The following is a 19840-nucleotide window of genomic DNA, read 5'->3' as shown; positions in this document are numbered from 1 at the left end:
TTTCTGATTACTTGTCTAAATCTTCCATTAGACTACAAACCAGTAGTCTAGTGCACCCAGAAGAGTGTTTGGCTCAATGATGGTATGCAAATCTTCAGTAAATTAACAATTTTTTTTAAATGACACCTAATAATGACTTAAATTAGCTTCAAAACCCTCAATTTGGTTTCACATAATCTGTAGGATTTTGCTTCTTCATTCTACCCCAATTTCAGCCCACAACTCTTACTTACCTATAGAGATGTGGTAGAGATTGCCACTAAAATCCATTCTCTTCTTGCATAACTAGACCTGGCTGCCCAAGTAGAGACTACACTTCCCAGTGCCTCTTGCAGCTATATGTATTCATGTGACCAACCTACTGTCAAAAGAATGTGAGAAGTCATATAACTTATTTGCTTAAAACGGCTTAGACTTCCAAAGCCCACCAACTCAGGGACTAAAATGAAAACAACTGAGTAATCTCAGAAGCCATATTTTGAAAACGGCAAAGTCAGTTAGAGCCCAGGTCCTTGAAAGACTGCATGGAGGACAGCACAGGACACTTAAGTGGTGAGAAATGTGCTAGCCTTATCAGAGCCATCACATTTTGGGGTCTCTTTGTTACAACTATAACTACTATAAGGCCTAATACACAGGATACAGAAAGGCAGATGAAATGGGAGACTTCAGGTTTTCAGAAAAACTACATAGACCTAATAAAATAAAGATTAAAATTTCCAATATCAAAAACAGATTATGAACCAAGAGTCATATAAACATAGAAACTAGTAATTTTTGAAACTAGTTAAAAATATCTTCCTTAATGAGAAAGAATTGACATGTTGGGACTTCCCTGGTGGCGCAGTGGTTAAGAATCCACCTGCCAATGCAGGGGACATGGGTTCGAGCCCTGGTCCGGGAAGATCCCACATGCTGCAGAGCAACAAAGCCCGTGTGCCACAACTACTGAGCCTGCACTCTAGAGCCCGCAAGCCACAACTACTGAGCCCACGTGCCACAACTACTGAAGCTCATGTGCTTAGATCCCATGCTCTGCAACAAGAGAAGCCACCGCAATGAGAAGCCCGTGCACCGCCACAAAGAGTGGCCCCCACTCACTGCAACTAGAGAAAGCCCGGGCGCGGCAACAAAGACCCAACGCAGCCAAAACTAAATAAATAAATGTGTGTGTGTGTGTATACACACACACACACACACACACACACACACACACACATAAAGAATTGATATGTTATCTGAGGCAAATTAACAAAATCAGAAAGTAAAAATAATACGAAAGAGACAAGGAAAAAGAACTTATGTGTCTGTGGTGCCCATAGGTCATGTGCAGTTATAAGCCAGCAACTAGGGTAACTGCCATTCTACATGCAACTTCTTATCCCAAGAAAAGCTAGCCCAAGGATAATGGGACAAATGATAAACAACAGATCACAAACCAACTTCAGAGGTCACAGACCAGCACCAGGCAGCTCAAAGACAAAATGGGCAGATTCTGTACTTAAAAACATGCCCCGCTCACATGGAAATAAATGCCTAACAGAATGAAGATTTTGAAAGATTTCTGAAGATTTAAAAACTTCAAAGATTTTATGGGGGACTTCCTTAATGGTCCAGTGGTTAAGAATCCGCCTTCCAATGCAGGGGAAGCAGGTTCGATCCCTGGTCGGGGAACTAAGATCCCACATGCTGCGGAGCAACTAAGCCCGTGCACCGCAGCTACTGAGCCTGTGGCGCTACAACTAGAGAGAAGTCCACACGCTGCAGCGAAGAGCCCGCGCGCTGCACTGAAAGATCCAGTATGCCGCAACGAAGATCCTGGGTGCCACAACTAAGACCCAATGCAGCGAAATAAATTTTAAAAAAAAAACCTTTAAAGATTTTAAAAGAGTAATGAGAAAAATGACCGAGAAAACTTTAAAAAAAAGGCTCTGTCACCCTCCTTACAAAGAAGCTACTTCAAGATCCCTTAGGTTCTCAGAAAAGAATGGCCACTGGCAAGGAGACAAAACAAATTATTAGAATTCCATGGCCACATTTATCTATTTCAGGGCCAGCACAAAAATACATACTAAAAGCACAACCTCTTTTTAAAATTTTTCCAATGGTGAGTAGAAGCTTAAGAGCCCCAGTTTTGCATGGGTTCAGATGCTGACTCTTACCACTTACTGGGTGTCATGACTCTGGGTAAATTATGTAACCTCTCTGGGGTTCAAGTTTTCTTACCAGTAAAGGCATATTCCAACTCCTTTGACAGCATTCAATAAAATTGCAATGGTTTAACAAAATAAATCATGTAAAGTATTTATTATTTATGGCAAGCACTGTACTAAGAAGCCATTATTACTGTACCTGTTTATACTTTCACTCCAATGGGGTTTTGTACTTCGTTTTTTAGATAACATTTATAGTTGACACTGATTTTGAAGCAGCTACAAGTTTCCTTTAAGTTAGGAACCTAACTTAAACCTGAGTTTAAGACTCAACTACTGAGCCTGCACTCTAGAGCCCGCATGCCACAGCTACTGAAGCCTGTGCGCCTAGAGCCTGTGCTCCGCAACAAGAGAGGCCACCGCAATGAGGCCCGCGTGCCGCAGTGAAGAGTAGCCCCCGCTCACCACAACTAGACAGAAAGCCCGTGCGCAGCAACAAAGACCCAATGCAGCCAATAAATAAATAATAAAATTACTAAAAAAAAAAGCCATCACTAGACTTCCCTGGTGGTCCAGGGGTTAAGGTTCTGCACTTCCACTGCAGGGAGTGTGGGTTCAATCCCTGGTCAGTAAAGTTCCACATGCCATGTGGTGTGGCCAGAAAAAAAAACAAACCCAAAAACCATCACTTGCTCAGGTTTTGAAATTCAATTTTAAATTGTATTTGCTGTTTCCTACTCCAATTTATCCTTCTAGATAAGGGGGGTCAGCAAACTTTTCTGTAAGGAAAGGAATAATCAGTAAATTTTAGGCTTTGCAGGACTTACGTCACAACTACTCAAGTCTGCCATTGTACTGCAAAAGCAGCCAGAGACAATATGTAAACAAATGGGAATGGCTAATCCAATGAAACTACAAAAACAGGCAGTGGGTCTTAGTTTGCCAGCCTCTGTTCCAGATGATATGCAGGATTCAGAGAAAATGGAAAAGGTAATTAGATATTCTAATAATTAGGAGAAAGTGTTTTTCTTTTTATATCTCCAATATTTGACAGTTACAAAATATGCACATGCTGCTATCCCTAAGGTTAACACTAAAAAAGTTAGCCACGTTTAATATCTAAACTTTTCAAACTAAAAGGATCAATCGCATTTAAATTTAAGCCTTTAGGGCTTCCCTGGTGGCGCAGTGGTTAAGAAACCGCCTGCCAATGCAGGGGACACAGATTCAAGCTCTGGTCCAGGAAGATCCCACATGCTGTGGAGCAACTAAGCCCGTGAGCCACAACTACTGAGCCCACGTGCCACAACTACTGAAGCCCGTGTGCCTAAAGCCCATGCTCCAGAACAAGAGAAGACACCACAATGAGAAGCCAGTGCACTGCAACGAAGAGTAGCCCCCGCTCGCCGCAACTAGAGAAAGCCCGTGCGTAGCAACAAAGACCCAATGCAGCCAAAAATAAATAAATAAATTTATTAAAAAATAATAATAATTTAAGCCTTTAGTAGAACCATTAGCCTGAAGTATCTTAATAATTGGAAGAAAATGAGATTCATTTATAAGTTAGACGTTTAAATTACAAATATATAGATAATTACTATTTTGAGAAAAACAAGTAGAGAGAGGCAGATTTCAGAGAGCACAACCCAAGGAAAATACAAGACCACCAATCATGAAAGAGGTTTTACCATTTACAATTACCCTACTTGGAAAATACTTTGCTAAGAAATAAAGTAGTAAACATAGTTGGTTTTAAAGTAATGACTTTATTAATAAATATACATCCATATGATGATGTAGATACAAATCATGAACACTACTCCATTCCCATACACATAATTGCACACGAGTAGCTCAAGTTCATGGACATAAAAACATACACAGTATCTATTCAGACTTTTTACAGCAGAGAACAGCGTGCTTATATCAGTTAACTGGTAATTATTTTCTCCATAATTACCTGTGGAAAAAGGAAACTGTGAAACTCAAAGAATCAAAGTGGTCTGATTACTATAAATCACACGCTTGATTTACTATAGCATTAAATTTTCCAAAAATTAAATACATTATTTGTGAGAGCACAGATTTATCTACTTGGGAGTAGGGGGGAAAAGCAAAGGAAAGATTTAGATACATCCTAGAGTTTAATAGCATATAGTTAAGCTATAATAAAAACAAAAACATAATAGCATCAAAATATCTTACGTTCAAGGGAAAAAATGTTTTGAACAACTGTTGTGAATTCTTATATTGATAATTTACTATAAAGGGATCATAAAATTTTACTGCATATATAGACAATGACTGGCAGAGTAGCAGTTATTGTCAATATCCCCTGAATTGTTCTTTTAAAGCATCTTAGAATATAAAAGAGAAACTATTTTTTTTCTTTAGCTCATACACTGGTTTTTCTTACATTGGATGAATCACCTTTAACCTAATAAATGGATCCAGATAATTTTTTTTCCTCCTTAATTCAAAGAAACGCTATTATTTCATGAAAATATACATGTAAATTCACATAAACATTAGTTTGGAATGAATATTACTTTTACTACTTTAACAGATGTTTCTTTTAAAAAGTAAATAAAAAATATAAAGAATTTTTTAGTCTAACTGAAATACTGATTTTTAAAACATCCCCAAATATTAAAAATTAATCACTTATTTTCTTCCAATACACTGTGCTAGCATTTTTTTAAATATCCAGTGCAAAACTCCAAAGATAGTATCAAAATCATCCCACGCTAAAGATTAGTTATGCAAGGTTACAGCTGTCAAAAAACGGAAGTTTCATCTGTATTAGCTCCTAATTTGTTAATATAATAAATAAGGCATGTTGAAATATTTTTTAAAGAAAAAAGTAAAGCAAACTTACTTGAAGAGCAGATCATTTTCTGACCAAAGTTTTAATATAGAATAGTGAAACCTATTTTGTGAAGAACAGAATTACACAATATAAAATTACTAATTTACCTTTCAAGGAACAATCATACAGTGGGAGGAAAAGGCCAGTTTTCCCCAACTGATTATATTAAAGTATAGGCAATTGTTTAACATGCTATTTCAGTGTTTATCATGACAAGAGACAGTGTTACAAAAGATGCACAATGTAGTCTTTATAGAGAAGTAAAAATATTTTGTATTTTAAGACTTCATTCATGTTATCATTTAGATGTCTTTCTCTTCATCATGGCACCAACAAACTGTTCACAAGGAGAAAAGGAAGTGCAATCAGGAGATGCTCATCAGCATACAGATCTAATACTCCAGGTAACGACTCACATGAACACAGAAAATTCAGCTTTTTAAATGATGTTATCCATTCACAAAAGTAGCCATTCGCCCCCCCCCTTTTTTCCTGGGACATAGCTCCTGATGTTAATAAACACTGTTATGAACATATTTCCTTTAGTTGATCTCACCATTTCATTAACTTGTATATAAGATTCATCATACATTAACACACCTGCTTTATCTTCTGACACACAGCACAGCACCACCGAGTAGATGTGCTGGAGGATGGAGAAAGGGGGAGGGGAATGAATGTAGAAAAAGGCAGGGAGAAAGAGCATGTATAACAAAATCAGGAAAGCAAATAAACCGAAAGGGAAATGTCAAATGGGTGTCCTATAAAACACAACCTGCAACCGAACCCTTGACAGTGATATACATAATTCCATGGAAGAACATTTAATTAAACAACTGTTTTCAGCAATTCAAAAGAGGATTTCTAAGCAGCCAACTGCTGAACATCATCTTGAGAAACAACTAAATGACAGATACATAATAAAAGTGGATGGATGAACATATGAATAAAGACATAAGCATCTGTGTGTCTGTCAGAAGTTATACTGTTCTAAGTAAATTATTTTAAAAGTTTTATATTTTAAGCTTCTGCAAGAAGAAACTCTTGTAGCAATTTAGCTGCCAGAATGTTACAACTGATTATGTAGTCATCCAACATTATTCTCTATGGTTTGTGCAAAGCTAAAATTGTTGAGGTCACTGTCTTAGATGCCAGTGCACACACAGTCCCCACATACAATGCAACACCTCTTACTGTAAAGAGCAGCATAAAGTCCAGCTCATTGTGTCAGGCATCACTGGAACACCTGAAGGCTTGCTGCTTTTTTCCTGATAAAAAAGGTATGAAACATGACATCCATTTGCAGTCAGAGTTTGCAGTAACTGAGAGCAAGCCCAAACAACACAGTATGTGCCCTTTTAAAATTTTAATTATTTTAAAAGTTTTGGGGTCCTGCAAATCTACATTATAATCTCAAAAGGCATTTAAGCTCACAAATACATATACACTGTAACTTTAAAGTTCAGTGGAATTTTTTTTTCCAAATCCAAAGTTTATAATAGTTTATTTTATTTAGAACTCAGAATAAATAAAATGTATATTAACAAAGAATATTACTTTCAGAAAGAGGGAAGAGAGATATCCCCCTGTCCCTTCTATACGTATCTACCTAATACGTTTTTTTCTTTCCTATCTATTTTGCTTCTAAAGCAAACACTGTCAGAAAAAAAATTTATTTTGAATGAAGTGGTCTCACTAGAGCAACCATGAGATTTTTAATTAAACTACCAACATATTTCTTACATGTTTCATGCATAGATGGATTCCTATATACTTCTTAATATTTGGGTTCTGACAGTCAGAAAACTACATTTTGTTTATACCAGTTTTACGGTCTACCATTCAATTTTTGTCCTTTGGTAGATACAGACCTGAAACCACAGTAACTGCTAATGCAATGGGACAATTTATCAGAAAAAACTAAAAAATATTCTTAATGAATGAACATTAATAAATGCTTTAAGCATAATGCTTTAAAACTAAGTATATGAAAGACAAAATGTAGTAACTATAGCAACATGCAGACCTTAAGAATGTTTCTTTTCCTATTATATTAAATATGCTATTCTCAGAATGCACTGTATTCAATATTTCACCAAAAATGTAATGTGCATTTTTTATAAAAAAGTTTATTTTTTTTGTAAATATGAATTGTTTGTAGTGTTTGGTATACATGCTCTTAGGCAATTAAAAAATACACAACCTAACATGGCTGAAAGGCAAACACTAAAGTATTTTTAAAGGAATAATAGTTAAATCAATTAATGCCATGTAGATCAATAAATAGGAAGCTGCTTAAACCTAGAACGTTAAAAATAAGATTTTTAACATATGAAATCTAAGTAAATGCCAAAGCATACAAATATCTGTGTCTTGTCTCATGAACATGTTACAAAAAAACCTCACAGCCACTACCTCAAGTAATCCTGAATCATTAGTTTGCTTTGTTCCATCAGTTAATAATACCTTAGATATTATCTTTATTATATTGTAAGCTTACTTCACAAACTAATAGGTATAACGGTTTCAGTTGTTTAGTACATGAAGCATCTATTTAGAATGACCCAAAAGTAGTAATGAAATGAGACACAACCATAACTCTAAAGGAAAACAAAAATGATTTAAATAGGTGTTACACTTGAACCTATGTACAAAGACAATGCCACTGCTATGCCCTGAGTGCATCTGTCAGCATATGACAGTTTCTGAGCAAAAGCAGGAAAAAAAAAATCAAATGGGAAAACAAATTTGGAAAGCCCAGGCCATAAAATCATGTATGTCAAAATAAAACCAAGAAGCTTTGGAATTATTCACAATCTTCCTTCTAAACCTGGCCCTCCTTTCCTGCCTCATTCACTCATTGGGCGGCTTGATTTCGCTGCTGGTTTCCTCTACGCCATGAACTGCTCTACCATGCATCATAGGGTAAGGAAAAGCAGCAGTCCCACAGCCATAACCAAGATCGGCAAGACGGGATAGAGCTTTAATGCTACCTGGAGGTCTCCCTGGGCTGACTTTGTATCCCGCAGCTTTAGTTGTACCCAAAGGTCTGCCTGGACTTGTCTTAAATCCAGCTGCTTTGGTGGTTCCCAGGGGTCTGCCCGTGCTGGTCCGGTATCCTGCTGATTTGGTGGTTCCTGAAGGCCGGCCACGCTTACCAGATCGGTTGAGATTTTTCTTTTTCTTTAGTTCATCTTTTATCTCTATGCTTCTGCCACTTGTAGTCTGCAAGTGTGTTTCATTTAATGGGTCTTGCCTCTGACAAGCCATTGGTTTGTGGCTGACTGTGTGGCTGTATTTGTTTTGCTGGGAGGAATATATGTCAAACTGATCAGCAGCTCTCATGGCATCTTCACTGAGGCAGGAAGGTTTGCCAGGCCCACAAAAAGCTGGATTACTGCTGGCAACGGGATGCATCATTTTCTACCAAAAATAAAAGACAAATATGCATAAATACACATATACAAATATATATCTGTATGACAGCATTTAGTGGGAAAACAGTCTGTCTTCCAACAACTATGCAGGCTCTCTAAAATTAGCTGACAGGCAGGACTCCAGACCACTTATAAACAAACACACATCAGCAGATTCAGATACTTTTTTTTCCCCTCAATTTAATCACTGGCAGGCACAAATGCCATGCAAGATAACTCTAGTTCTGATTTTGTAGTTACAATGTTCTCTACTTAGGAATTAGCAAAGTGTGTACATGAAATCTGCTACATTTTGTAGGCTCTTTTCTTTTAGACTACTAAATCCTAAAAAGATAATAATAAAGACAAGAATTGTTATTAACATGATTCTTTTTTTCTTAAGTTTCCCTAGCATTCTTAGAATGTCTTCCTTTGGCCTTTCATTATATTTCCCACATGTATACTTCTGATCTGGCCAGTTTTCACAAGGTGGACACTTCCTTATCATTATCATCATTTATTATTTATACAGAATCCTGAGTGTATGTTACACTTTACAAAAGATAGAATGTACCGAGGAAAGAACACAATCTGTTGGCCAAAGGTACTGACTCCCTCTAAACTATTCTATCCAAACAGGAGGCAATAACAACATAAAGGGTAAACAAAGGTTTCCATTAGGGCTTCCCTGGTGGCGCAGTGGTTGAGAGTCCGCCTGCCGATGCAGGGGACGCGGGTTCGTGCCCCGGTCCGGGAAGATCCCACATGCCGCCGAGCGGCTGGGCCCGTGAGCCACAGCCGCTGAGCCTGCGCGTCCGGAGCCTGTGCTCCGCAACGGGAGAGGCCACGACAGTGAGAGGCCCGCGTACCACAAAAAAAAAAAAAAAAGGTTTCCATTAGCTGAAATAAGTGAACATTTATAGAAACTACAGAGACTTATACTACAAAAATATGTGTAACAATCATAATAAAATACTTTCTTTTTTTTTTTTTGGTACGCGGGCCTCTCACTGTCGTGGCCTCTCCCGTTGCGGAGCACAGGCTCCGGACGCGCAGGCTCAGCGTCCGTGGCTCACGGGCCCAGCCGCTCGGCGGCATGTGGGATCTTCCCGGACCGGGGCACGAACCCGCGTCCCCTGCATCGGCAGGCGGACTCTCAACCACTGCGCCACCAGGGAAGCCCAAAACTTTCTATTTTTAAAGTGTGGTTATCAAGACAAAAAGTTGAATGTGCCACACTGCTTTCTCCCTTGACCATAAATAATGATGTGGATCTTCTTCCCTTACAAGAGCTCTGTGGCTTATTAACAAACAGTCCAAACTCTCTATCTGTGAATTGTTTCTCTATTTAGCCATATCATTTATACACACAGAAAATGAGAGTCTATATAGACTACAGTATTATATTTCAATAAGGTAAAAAACAAAAAAACCCACATGGGTTCCAATTCATATTTTGAAAGAGTCACAAATGTGTACGAAGGTCCAGCCCCAAGTTGTTAGAAGTTCGCCTGCACCTTTCATAAATGTAAAATTGTACCAAAACCTCAGTTATGAAAATAGTTACTCCCAGAGGCTAAGAATAGATAATCAATGTGAGCCAAAACCACTGCAAATTTATTTCAGTTATAAAGGTAAAAGGAAATGGAAATGAAGTCAAAGAACTGAATTCAGTTACATTACTAAATATTTGCTGAGAATCAACAGATATAGAGCCACTGGCCAGCTAGCTTAAAGTCTTAACTATGAAGGAAAAACATTTACAATGAGAAGCTACTTGTTTATGGCAGAAGCCTTATAGACTTGAAAACATAAAACAAGAGTGAGCTAAACACAAACATTAAATGGAGTGATTCTTCACTTATTCCCCAAGGATAGAGAATGAGTTTATTATCACTTCATTTGCTCAAATTCTAATTTCAGATGAGAAATAAGAAGAGATCTGATTCACTTTGTTATAAAGCAGAAACTAACACACCATTGTAAAGCAATTATACCCCAATAAAGATGTTTAAAAAAAAAAAAGAAATAAGAAGAGATCATCAAGATGTGTTCCAAATGTAATGATATTAGCTGAAAGTTTTTTCAGATTTTTCTATGTGCCAGGTAATAAGTTTGGCCCTTTGCACATTATCTGACTTAATCATCACTACAGTTCAACTCCATGGGGAACATATTGTTAGCTGTTTTACAGAAACTGAGGCAGGAACTTTAAGCAACTTGCCAGGGTCACACATTAGGAAATGGTAAAGCCAAATACAAATTCAGATAATCTGACTTCAGAACCAACTGGGGTTCTCAACAGCACCACTATCATTTGAGCCAGATAATTCTTTTGGGTGGGGGCAGGTGGAGGATGGGGTTGTCCTGTGCATTTTAAGATGCTTAGCAGCATCCCTGGCATCTACCCACTCCACCCTCTTGATGTCAGTAGCTACACCCTCCTCTTTACCCTCCCAATCTGTGACAAGCAAAATATTCTCCAGACATTGCCAAATATTCCTTGGGGGGAAAAATCTGCCACCTATCATGGGAATCACTCAGCTATACTAAAATGAAAACAGAAAACTCAATTTCAAATACTCCTGTTGGTCTTCCCTGGTGGCACAGTGGTTAAGAATCCACCTGCCAATGCAGGGGACACAGGTTCGAGCCCTGGCCTGGGAAGACTCCACATGCCGCGGAGCAACTAAGCCCAGGTGCCACAACTACTGAGCCTGCGCTCTAGAGCCCGTGAGCCACAACTACTGAAGCCCGCCTGCCTAGAGACCGTGCTCCACAACAAGAGAAGCCACCTCAATGAGAAGTCTGTGCACCGCAACGAAGAGTAGCCCCCGCTCGCCGCAACTAGAGAAAGCCCGCGCACAGCAACGAAGACCTAACTCAGCCAAAAATAAATAAATAAATAAATTTATTAAAAAAAATAAAACACTCCTGTTGAAGTTTTTATTCACATCTTAAGCTCCTACCTCTCCAAATATCCATAAAATCTGTTGATAACTTCTCCAAATAATCATAAAACCGTTCTGTGGATAACCTCTCCAAATATCCACAGAACCTTTCTATTGATAACATCTACAACATCTAAATCAAATAGATTTGTTTTCCAAATTGAAAAAAAGCCAACGTTGGGATTTGTGAAGGGACCAACCACATTCCTCTCCCCTACAAGTTATAAACTAACTGAGAAATATACACAGGAATTAGATAGGAATCAAAATACTAGTTTATTGCCAATAAAACTAGACTAGAGCCCACATGCAAATACAAAGAGAAACACACTGAGACCTTTGAGCAGATTATAAGAGAAAAAGTGGTCACTTTTTCTTTCTTTCTTTGGGCCGTGCCCTGAGGCTTGGACCACACAGTGAAAGTGCCGAGAGTCTTAACCACTGGACTGTCAGGGAATTCCCAAAGTGATCCCTTTTTCAATTTTATTATTCAGAAATCACCCTGCTGGAAAGCTCTAGTATAAAGAGATAGAAAGGTACCAGTTCTCTTCCACAAGTAGCACTGCCAGTAAAGGGAGAAAATGTTTTTTCCTATAATCCGTTTCAATGGTTTATAGCTCATTCCTTTTAAGTTCCTATCACTAACTTACCAAAATCTTCCCTCTGGACCTTACTTCCTTTAACTTCATTTTCTCTTAATATATCAGAACATTCACCATCTATTATCACTCAGGATATACCGTCTCAGCTTACATTATGTTAGGCTTTCAGAAGCAAGATTCTGCCACATATCCTTTACTCAGACAACCAACACTGAAGAAAAACACACCATTTAAACAGTAGACCTGCAATAAAAAAAAAAAAAAATCCACCCATCTTCAACTACTTTAATCTTCTCCAGGAATTTATGAATTTGGTTTGTATTATGTTAATTAACTTCTGACACTGCTCACGTTTATTGAGGGCCAACTCCATGCAAAACACTATTCTAAGCATCAGGACACAAAATAGACAGGAGTAAAGCTCTTTATCCCAGGGAAGATAGTAAGATACTGACTTAAAGAACATTTCTAAAGGGCAAGTCTTCTATATGTTCTATATTTTCCTTCCCTGCTACCACCAAGAAATCAGTACGGTATTCTGCTTACTCAATTACTGATTAAGAAGCTGGACAAGAAATTTACTATGACTTTTACTCATGTAAATAGTTAAATAAAGGGGCTTCCCTGGTGGCTCAGTGGTTAAGAATCTGCCTGCCAAGGCAGGGGACATGGGTTCGAGCCCTGGTCCAGGAAGATCCCACATTCCATGGAGCAACTAAGCCCGTGCGCCGCAACTACTGAGCCCGTGCTCTAGAGCCGGCGTGCCACAAATACTGAAGCCCACACACCTAGAGCCCGTGCTCCGCAATAAGAGAAGCCACCGCAATGAGAAGCCCGTGCACTGCAACGAAGAGTAGACCCCACTCGCCGCAACTAGAGAAAGCCCACACGCAGCAACAAAGACCCAACACAGCCAAAAATAAATAAATAAGTAAATTTATTATTTTTTTTAAGTTAACTGAAACAAGAAACAGAGCTAAAACCAATCCCTTTCTACTTTCAGGTGTCAACTTTTTAAGATGGGAGTCAGCACCATTAGATCCTTGTGTGCATAACCATCATACATAAACACACGCACACACACAGGCGGGCGCATGCAGAATTTGTATGTTTTGTTTGTTTGTTTGCGGTACGCGGGCCTCTCACCGCCGTGGCCTCTCCCGCTGCGGAGCACAGGCTCCGGACGCGCATGCCCAGCGGCCATGGCTCACGGGCCCAGCCGCTCCGCGGCATGTGGGATCTTCCCGGACTGGGGCACGAACCAACGTCCCTTGCATCGGCAGGTGGGCGCTCAACCACTGCGCTACCAGGGAAGCCTCAGAATTTGTATGTTTGTATGCAGTATGTGCATATACAAGCATTAATCCGACATTTAATAACGCCTCCCTGGTTCCACCTCAGGGCTCGCCAGCTAACTGTTCTTTCTTGAAAGACTCTTCCCATACTATGGTACAGAGTTCATTGAAAGCATGCAGGCCACATTCCTTAATAGAGTCAGAATGAATACTACATTTCTAGAAAGTTTCGGCTGAACGGAATACAAAACTAGCAAAGGTTAATAATCTTTTAAAATAGTTCACTAAATATAAGGGAATCAACTAAGAGCTTCGATATATTTTAACTATGACTAAATTAGAATTCTTAAAAGCATATGCTAAAACTTGCCATCCCTGAAGCTGTTTTACTGCGTATTTAACCCCTGAAGTCTTTCCGTGGGCTGTTCTTTACGAAATAATTCCTTTTCCTTCTCCTGAATGTGGCAGTCATCACTGTCAACATAAAGAACTATTTTTAGTAACTTCACAATGCATTCATCTTTAAACATGGAGAAAATCTTCCTTTCAAGAAAACCAAGTTCTGCTCTCTTCCGAGGAGCGAACACCACATAATTCTCAGAGGTTATTTCAGGTCATTTGACTTGTAACAACTAGCTAAAATCATATGTGATTTTATAATTCTAAATGAAAGTCCATTGGTGATCGACCTCAATCACTCAGAAAGTCTATTCAGCAAAGGCTAAAACAAATGCCAGTAGCGACGCATCCTGCTCCACCACGGAAAGTTCTGATACTAGGAGAGAACATAAATAACGGTCTTCTTTGTCTTCTTTCTACTCTTTAATTGTGCCTCCACGGCGCAGTTTCCCCAGTGCCGGAATCCTTATTTGACAAGAGGTGTTTAAAAATTCATTACCTGTTGTGCCCGAAAGCGATTATTAATGTATCAGCAATAAGAACTTTGCAGCAAATACACGCCCACACTAAAGAGAGGGTTGTGAACCCTCTTCGATAATCATAACTGATAGCCCGCTGTCGTGCACCGGAGTTCTGCAAGCTGGTCAAGTCCACAGGCCACTCCATCTAGACGTGCATCTCGAAGCCAGCAAGCATTAATTTAAAGTGATGGCGGGGAGGAATGAGGATTCTGACCTCGCAAAGAAAAGAAAGGGTGACCCCTCCCCCCGCCGCAGGAGGAATTTCCCCTAAATAATGGCTTCAAGCCCGGAGAAGAGCAGGCTACGACCGGGGTCCCTCCTCTCGCTCCGAGCTAGGCCAGAGCCCCTTCTCAGGCGCGGGTCGGAGACCTGTTCTCACCAGCAGGCTAGGCCCTCATTCTGGCCCCCTCCTTGCCTTCTCCACGAGCACCCGCCGCCCCGACTCTGCTCCCGGCCAGTCTGACAAACCCCCGCGCGCCCACCTACCTCAGCCGCCAGTAGCCCGGCCCCTCAGCGCGCCTAGGGGCTGCCCATCGGCTGGGAACCTCACGCTGGCGCCGCTCTCTTTCCAGCCCGGCGCCTCTACACTGCGCGTAGAGCCCAAGACAGAGGGAAAAGCAGGCAGGGCGGCGGCAGCGGCGAAGCGAACGCTGGTTCACAGCTCCGACCTCAACCACCGCTCACAGTGCACCACCGGACCGAGCAGGAAGGGGCCACCACAGCCGCGTGGAGCAAGCAGCGGCGTGCGCGAGCTCGCGAGTACCGCGCACGCGCACGCACACGCACACGCACGTCGCGAGACCCAATCTCCCGCCGACGACCAGCACGCAAGCCTGGGGAGAGTAGCCCAGGGAGCCGGGCTGCGCTTGCGCGGCACGGGGACGACAGGAGGTGGGGCTTAGGAAGGAGCTCGTTAGGCTCTGGTGCAGATTGCACGAGCAAAGGGATAACTTCCTAACGTGGATCTTTCAACCCAATCCTGTGATGCTGGATCTACTACCGACCCCATTTTTCAGATTACAGGACTAATAAATGGTGGAGTCAGGATTTGAACCCAGCATTCTTGTTACAGAAACTGTGCTTTTAATCACCGTTGGCAAAAAGATTTATTAATCCCTTATTGTGCTAGGTGCTGCCCAAAGCACATTAAAAGGATTCAGCCTCTTTTAGTTACTTACGAATGGATGGGGTGAAATCTCCACCTGCAAATAAAATGGGGAATATTCAAATAACATGAGGCGTTTGGGGGGGGCCCTCAGTCCTAGCACCATGTAATAATGAAAAGCCTCATTTCGTGAAGCTAATATTAAAAGTTTAACAAGTTTTTATATCCATGACCTCCTCTGAATTACCATATTCTTCATTCCACCATCACAGGAAGGGATGGGACAAGAATTAGCTTGCTTACAAAATCTCCCCTTCTATGTAGCTGTTGTGAGATTTCTGGCATATGGGTCACCCCATACAAGCCACTTAGCAGAAGGGATTAGTTTCCCTGGTTCTTCGGTCCGTTAATTCTAAAATGTCAGAAAGGAGAGGATCCAGAATTAGGAAGGCTGCCGAGAAGAAGACACTTTTTTTTTTTTTTTAATAAATCATGGTTGTTGTTTTATTTTATTTTAAAACTTTTATTTTTTCTGGCCAGGCTCTGCTGCTTGCAAGATCCTAGTTCCCAGCCCCAGCAGTGAAAGCGCAGAGTCCTAACCACTGGACCACCGGGGGATTCCCAGGAAGACACTTCTTTGACAGCATGAAGAGGCCAGAGGCAGGTGCTTATCCCTTTTGCCCATGCAATGAAGACTGTTTGAGGAGATAATTCTTAACACTGAATTGCACCATGAGCACAACACTTGGCCCAGTGCTGCTGTCAGCTGGAAATAAAGAGCAACAACTTTTCTGGGTGAGTACACAAGCCAGGAGGCAAACCAAATACAGTACATACAACAGGCAAGCTCAATCATTTTTTGGCAAGCAGGGTTTTGTAAAATGATTCTAACAATCATTCTAATTACTCCTATAGAATACTAGAAAACAGGACTGATCATACTATTGCTCATATATAAAAGGAGAATACCAATATAGAAAACAGCTAAAATATGCACACAGATTTTAGGGGATATTAAGTAGCCTTCCAAAAAACTTTTTGAAAACAAGTTTTCTCTAAGGAAGTTTTCTTTTTTATTCTTGAAGGGAAATGTGAGAATGCACTGCTGTGCTGCCGTACCATGACTATTCCAGATCCATAACTTTAAACTTCCAACTGAAATGGCGTTTGTACATAAAACCACTTAAGCAGAAAACTTTTGTGAATTCCCTGGTGGTCCAGTGGTTAGGACTCCCCACTTTCACCACCAAGGGCCCAGGGTTCAATCCCTGGTCAGGGAACTAAGATCCCCGCAAGCTGCAAGGCGCGGCCAAAAAAAAACTTTCACACTAAAAAGGTCAAATGATTTGCAGGCCCAATGGGGAAGTAGCCAGAGTAATGGAGGAAGTCAGACATTCCCGGGTTTGAATGTCTTTCTGCCATTCACCTCCTATGGTACCTCGGACAAGTCACTGCTTTTTCCAGAAGTTTCCATATGTGTGAAATGAAGGGCTGTGAAATAAAATGAGCTAATAGGTAAAGAAAGATGTGGATTTAAATCCTCAGTCTACCACTTACTAGCTGTGTGACTATGGACAAGTAACTAGTTAATTCAACATATTTATTGAATTTAAAGTACAAGCTATGCAGGACAGACAAGGTCCCTAACATCAGGAAGTTTACATTCTGGTGTGGTAGGCAGAAACTCAAAATAATCAAAATACAGTGTTAAATGCAATGATCTGGTGTTTTCGGATAATTATCTCAGGTTGGTCTTCATGAGGTGCTATAGTACACAAAACACAGGTAGATAAATGGATATGCTTTTTTCAAGAGCATATCCATTTATCATCACTTCATTTGCAAAAAGCACACTTTTAATTGTCACACTATTTGACTTACCTCCAAACATTTCTTCAATAGTGTATACCTGTGAAATACGATTTGGACTCAGTTCGACATTTTTCATTCCTTCTCCAAAAACCTCAGCCTGGCCCAGAGTAGGCCAGATAATATAGACAAACCACTAGTTAATAAGACTTTTGCATGATAAGCAGTGATTGTATACATGTGAATGGAAGGCCATAAAAGGAATATTCGACTAGAGTGGGAAACTGGCTGCCCCTAAAGACCTTTCAATTAAGGCAACAAGTGTTCTTAAATGCTATTCATTTGAACCGAAAGATATCCATAGGAAAAATGAATCTCACTTTCTAGATTTTATCAGTAGCCACTGACTGTCCTTGCTAGATATACAGCTTATAGCAATACTGAAAGACACAGCAATATTGAAAGGTAGCCTATGAAAATGCACTCCCATTCACCCACTGTAATAAGAGTACTAATATTTATTGAATGCTTACCATATGCCAGGCAGTTTTTATATGCTTTAATGCTTTATATGTATTATTTCATCTTATCCTCACAAAAACAGATAGGTATTATCTCTATTTTATGTATGAAAAAAATGAGACATTTTAAAGCATTTTATCAACTTGCCTAAGGTTGTCCAAGTATCACCCAATATGTGAATTTATAATTATGTATATGAACTGTTATTCTAAACTGTAATAATACTATACATGATAGATCATGTAACAACATATTATAAAATCTACTCAAAAAATGTAAAGGATGAGATTTAATGTGGACTTTTTTTTTTTTTTTTGGCTGTGTCGGGTCTTAGTTGCGGCACGCAGGCTCTTCGTTGCAGCGCTCAGGCTTCTCTCTTGTTGTGGCGTGCGGGTTTTCTCTTCTCTAGTTGCGGCGCGCAGGCTCCAGAGCGCGTAGGCTCTGTAGTTTGCGGCCCGTGGGCTTGGTAGCTGTGGTGGGCGGGCTTAGCTGCCCCACAGCATGTGGGAACCTAAAAGATGAGATTTCAAAGAAGAAATACAAATAGAGGATCCAGTGTTTTCTCCCTTTTTCCAATGGCTTACTAAACATGTGCCCCACTTTGAAGACCACTGCTTTAGATAACAGGCAGTCAAAATCCAAGAACAAAACAAAGTGAAGATTATCAGTGGCTTTCAAACTTGAATATGTATCACAGAATTAGTACCATCCCAAACACACTTATAATAGCAACTCTAGACTGTAAAAAGTTACAGGGGAGCTTGGGCTCTCTTTAAAGACATCCACTCCCCTGCTCTTTCCATGGAGCTTTCCAAATCTGAGACTTGGGCCGTGGGCTGGCTTGGGGGCTGGGGAGGACTCTTTTTCAAAAGTCTACAGTAGAGTTCTAGGAATCTCAGCTCCCAGAAGCCTCCCTCAGGCAAAGGCATGGAAAGAAAATATTACCTTCACTATTACCTTGCACTGGCTGGACACAGGCACCTGAGAGCCTCCTAGGAATTCAGGAATAAAGGCCAAGGACACTTTAACACCCAAGGCTGCTAGAACTGCTGGGAGTTGACAGGCTGCAAAAAAATCCACCTACTACCAAGTGCCATGTTCAAATGACATGCTTTTTCTGTGGTCAAAGAGCACATTTTTCATACTGAATCCTCACATTTTCTTTATTCTATAATAGGCAAAATTGTGAAAAGGGACTAATACTCAAAACATGAAGTATCACGTATTTCCATTTATTAAAGATAATTAGGATTTTCTTAAATTTTGAAACTCTATAGCTTTTACAGTAATCCTAATGATATCTGCGAGAGTAACTCTGAGTTCCAGTTTTCCAAAGGGGTTAAAACTTTTTTTTATTTCACATTTTTATCCCTCTAGAAGAACAAGGTTAACACAAATATAGAATTTTTAAAGGCTTGAGCTTCAAAATCATGAACTTCTATAAGCTTATGCCATATTTGGAAGAGAACAAGGTCAAGAAAAATAATCAAAAGTAAATTCCTCACTAGTCATGTGATTTGATGGTATGCACTTACATACCAGTTTGGCCATAAAGCCCCAGAAAGGTGAGACCACTGATATTGTTGGGATATTGCAAAGAGTTCATTTGCTTACACTTTTTCTTCATGTCTCTACTTGGACTCCTGCTCAAGTAAAATTATAAGTTGATACAGAAAAAAAGGACCTTCAAATATCTGTAATTGGTAATACACCAGGGAATCTTTACCTAGTGATGGAAATGTAGCCACCTTTAGCTCCAGAGAGCTGGCCTAAAAACACAGCATATGTTTCACTAAGCAACATGTAAGATGTTGCTATACTCCAAGTCAAATGCCTCACTCCAGTGAGAATTTATTAAGGTTTTCTGGTGGTTACAACACCTAAACTGAATAAAATGTTAAGACATCCCCTCTACCTATCCACACACATTCATCCGTTCTCTTTCTCTCTTTATATTTACATACACACTTTTTTAAAGGTTAACTTCAGCTTTTCATGCCAGAAGCAGAAGGCATAAGAAAATGTCAATAGATTCCAATTCTTACATAAAACTATATACCACAATGTGAAGAACTGGTAGCTCCAGACTCAGTTCTAAGAGGAAGAGTATTCTCATTGACCACATTGGGCTAGCCACTCAGAATTCACGCCTGCTACATGTACTTAGCATCCATCATCTAAAAAGGACCAGAATGGGG

The 19840-nt window shown here is 40.0% G+C and overlaps 1 protein-coding gene across 2 annotated transcripts; it reads right to left on the bottom strand.

Moving 5' to 3' along the window:
• Positions 1-3899: 3899 nt before the first annotated feature.
• Positions 3900-14926, bottom strand: CUNH5orf24 (chromosome unknown C5orf24 homolog). Of its 2 annotated transcripts, XM_029219108.1 has the most exons (3): positions 14693-14926; positions 8016-8445; positions 3900-6290 (listed from the first exon to the last, which is right to left on the bottom strand). In XM_029219108.1, exons 2-3 carry the CDS (start codon positions 8440-8442, stop codon positions 6250-6252), a joined length of 468 nt encoding a protein of 155 aa, XP_029074941.1. In that variant the 5' UTR covers positions 8443-8445; positions 14693-14926; the 3' UTR covers positions 3900-6249. The 2 variants fall into 2 exon arrangements, with proteins under 2 accessions (XP_029074941.1, XP_029074940.1); XM_029219107.1 differs by lacking the exon at positions 3900-6290 and having other exon boundaries at positions 6656-8445; positions 14693-14920.
• Positions 14927-19840: the final 4914 nt, after the last annotated feature.

This window comes from Monodon monoceros, unplaced genomic scaffold, assembly GCF_005190385.1.
Source record: "Monodon monoceros isolate NGI ecotype Baffin Bay Population unplaced genomic scaffold, NGI_Narwhal_1 Super_Scaffold_12, whole genome shotgun sequence".
Classification (NCBI taxonomy): Eukaryota; Metazoa; Chordata; class Mammalia; order Artiodactyla; family Monodontidae; genus Monodon; species Monodon monoceros.
Note: the sequence above shows the minus strand (reverse complement) of the source record. Positions and strands in the feature narration are given on the sequence as shown.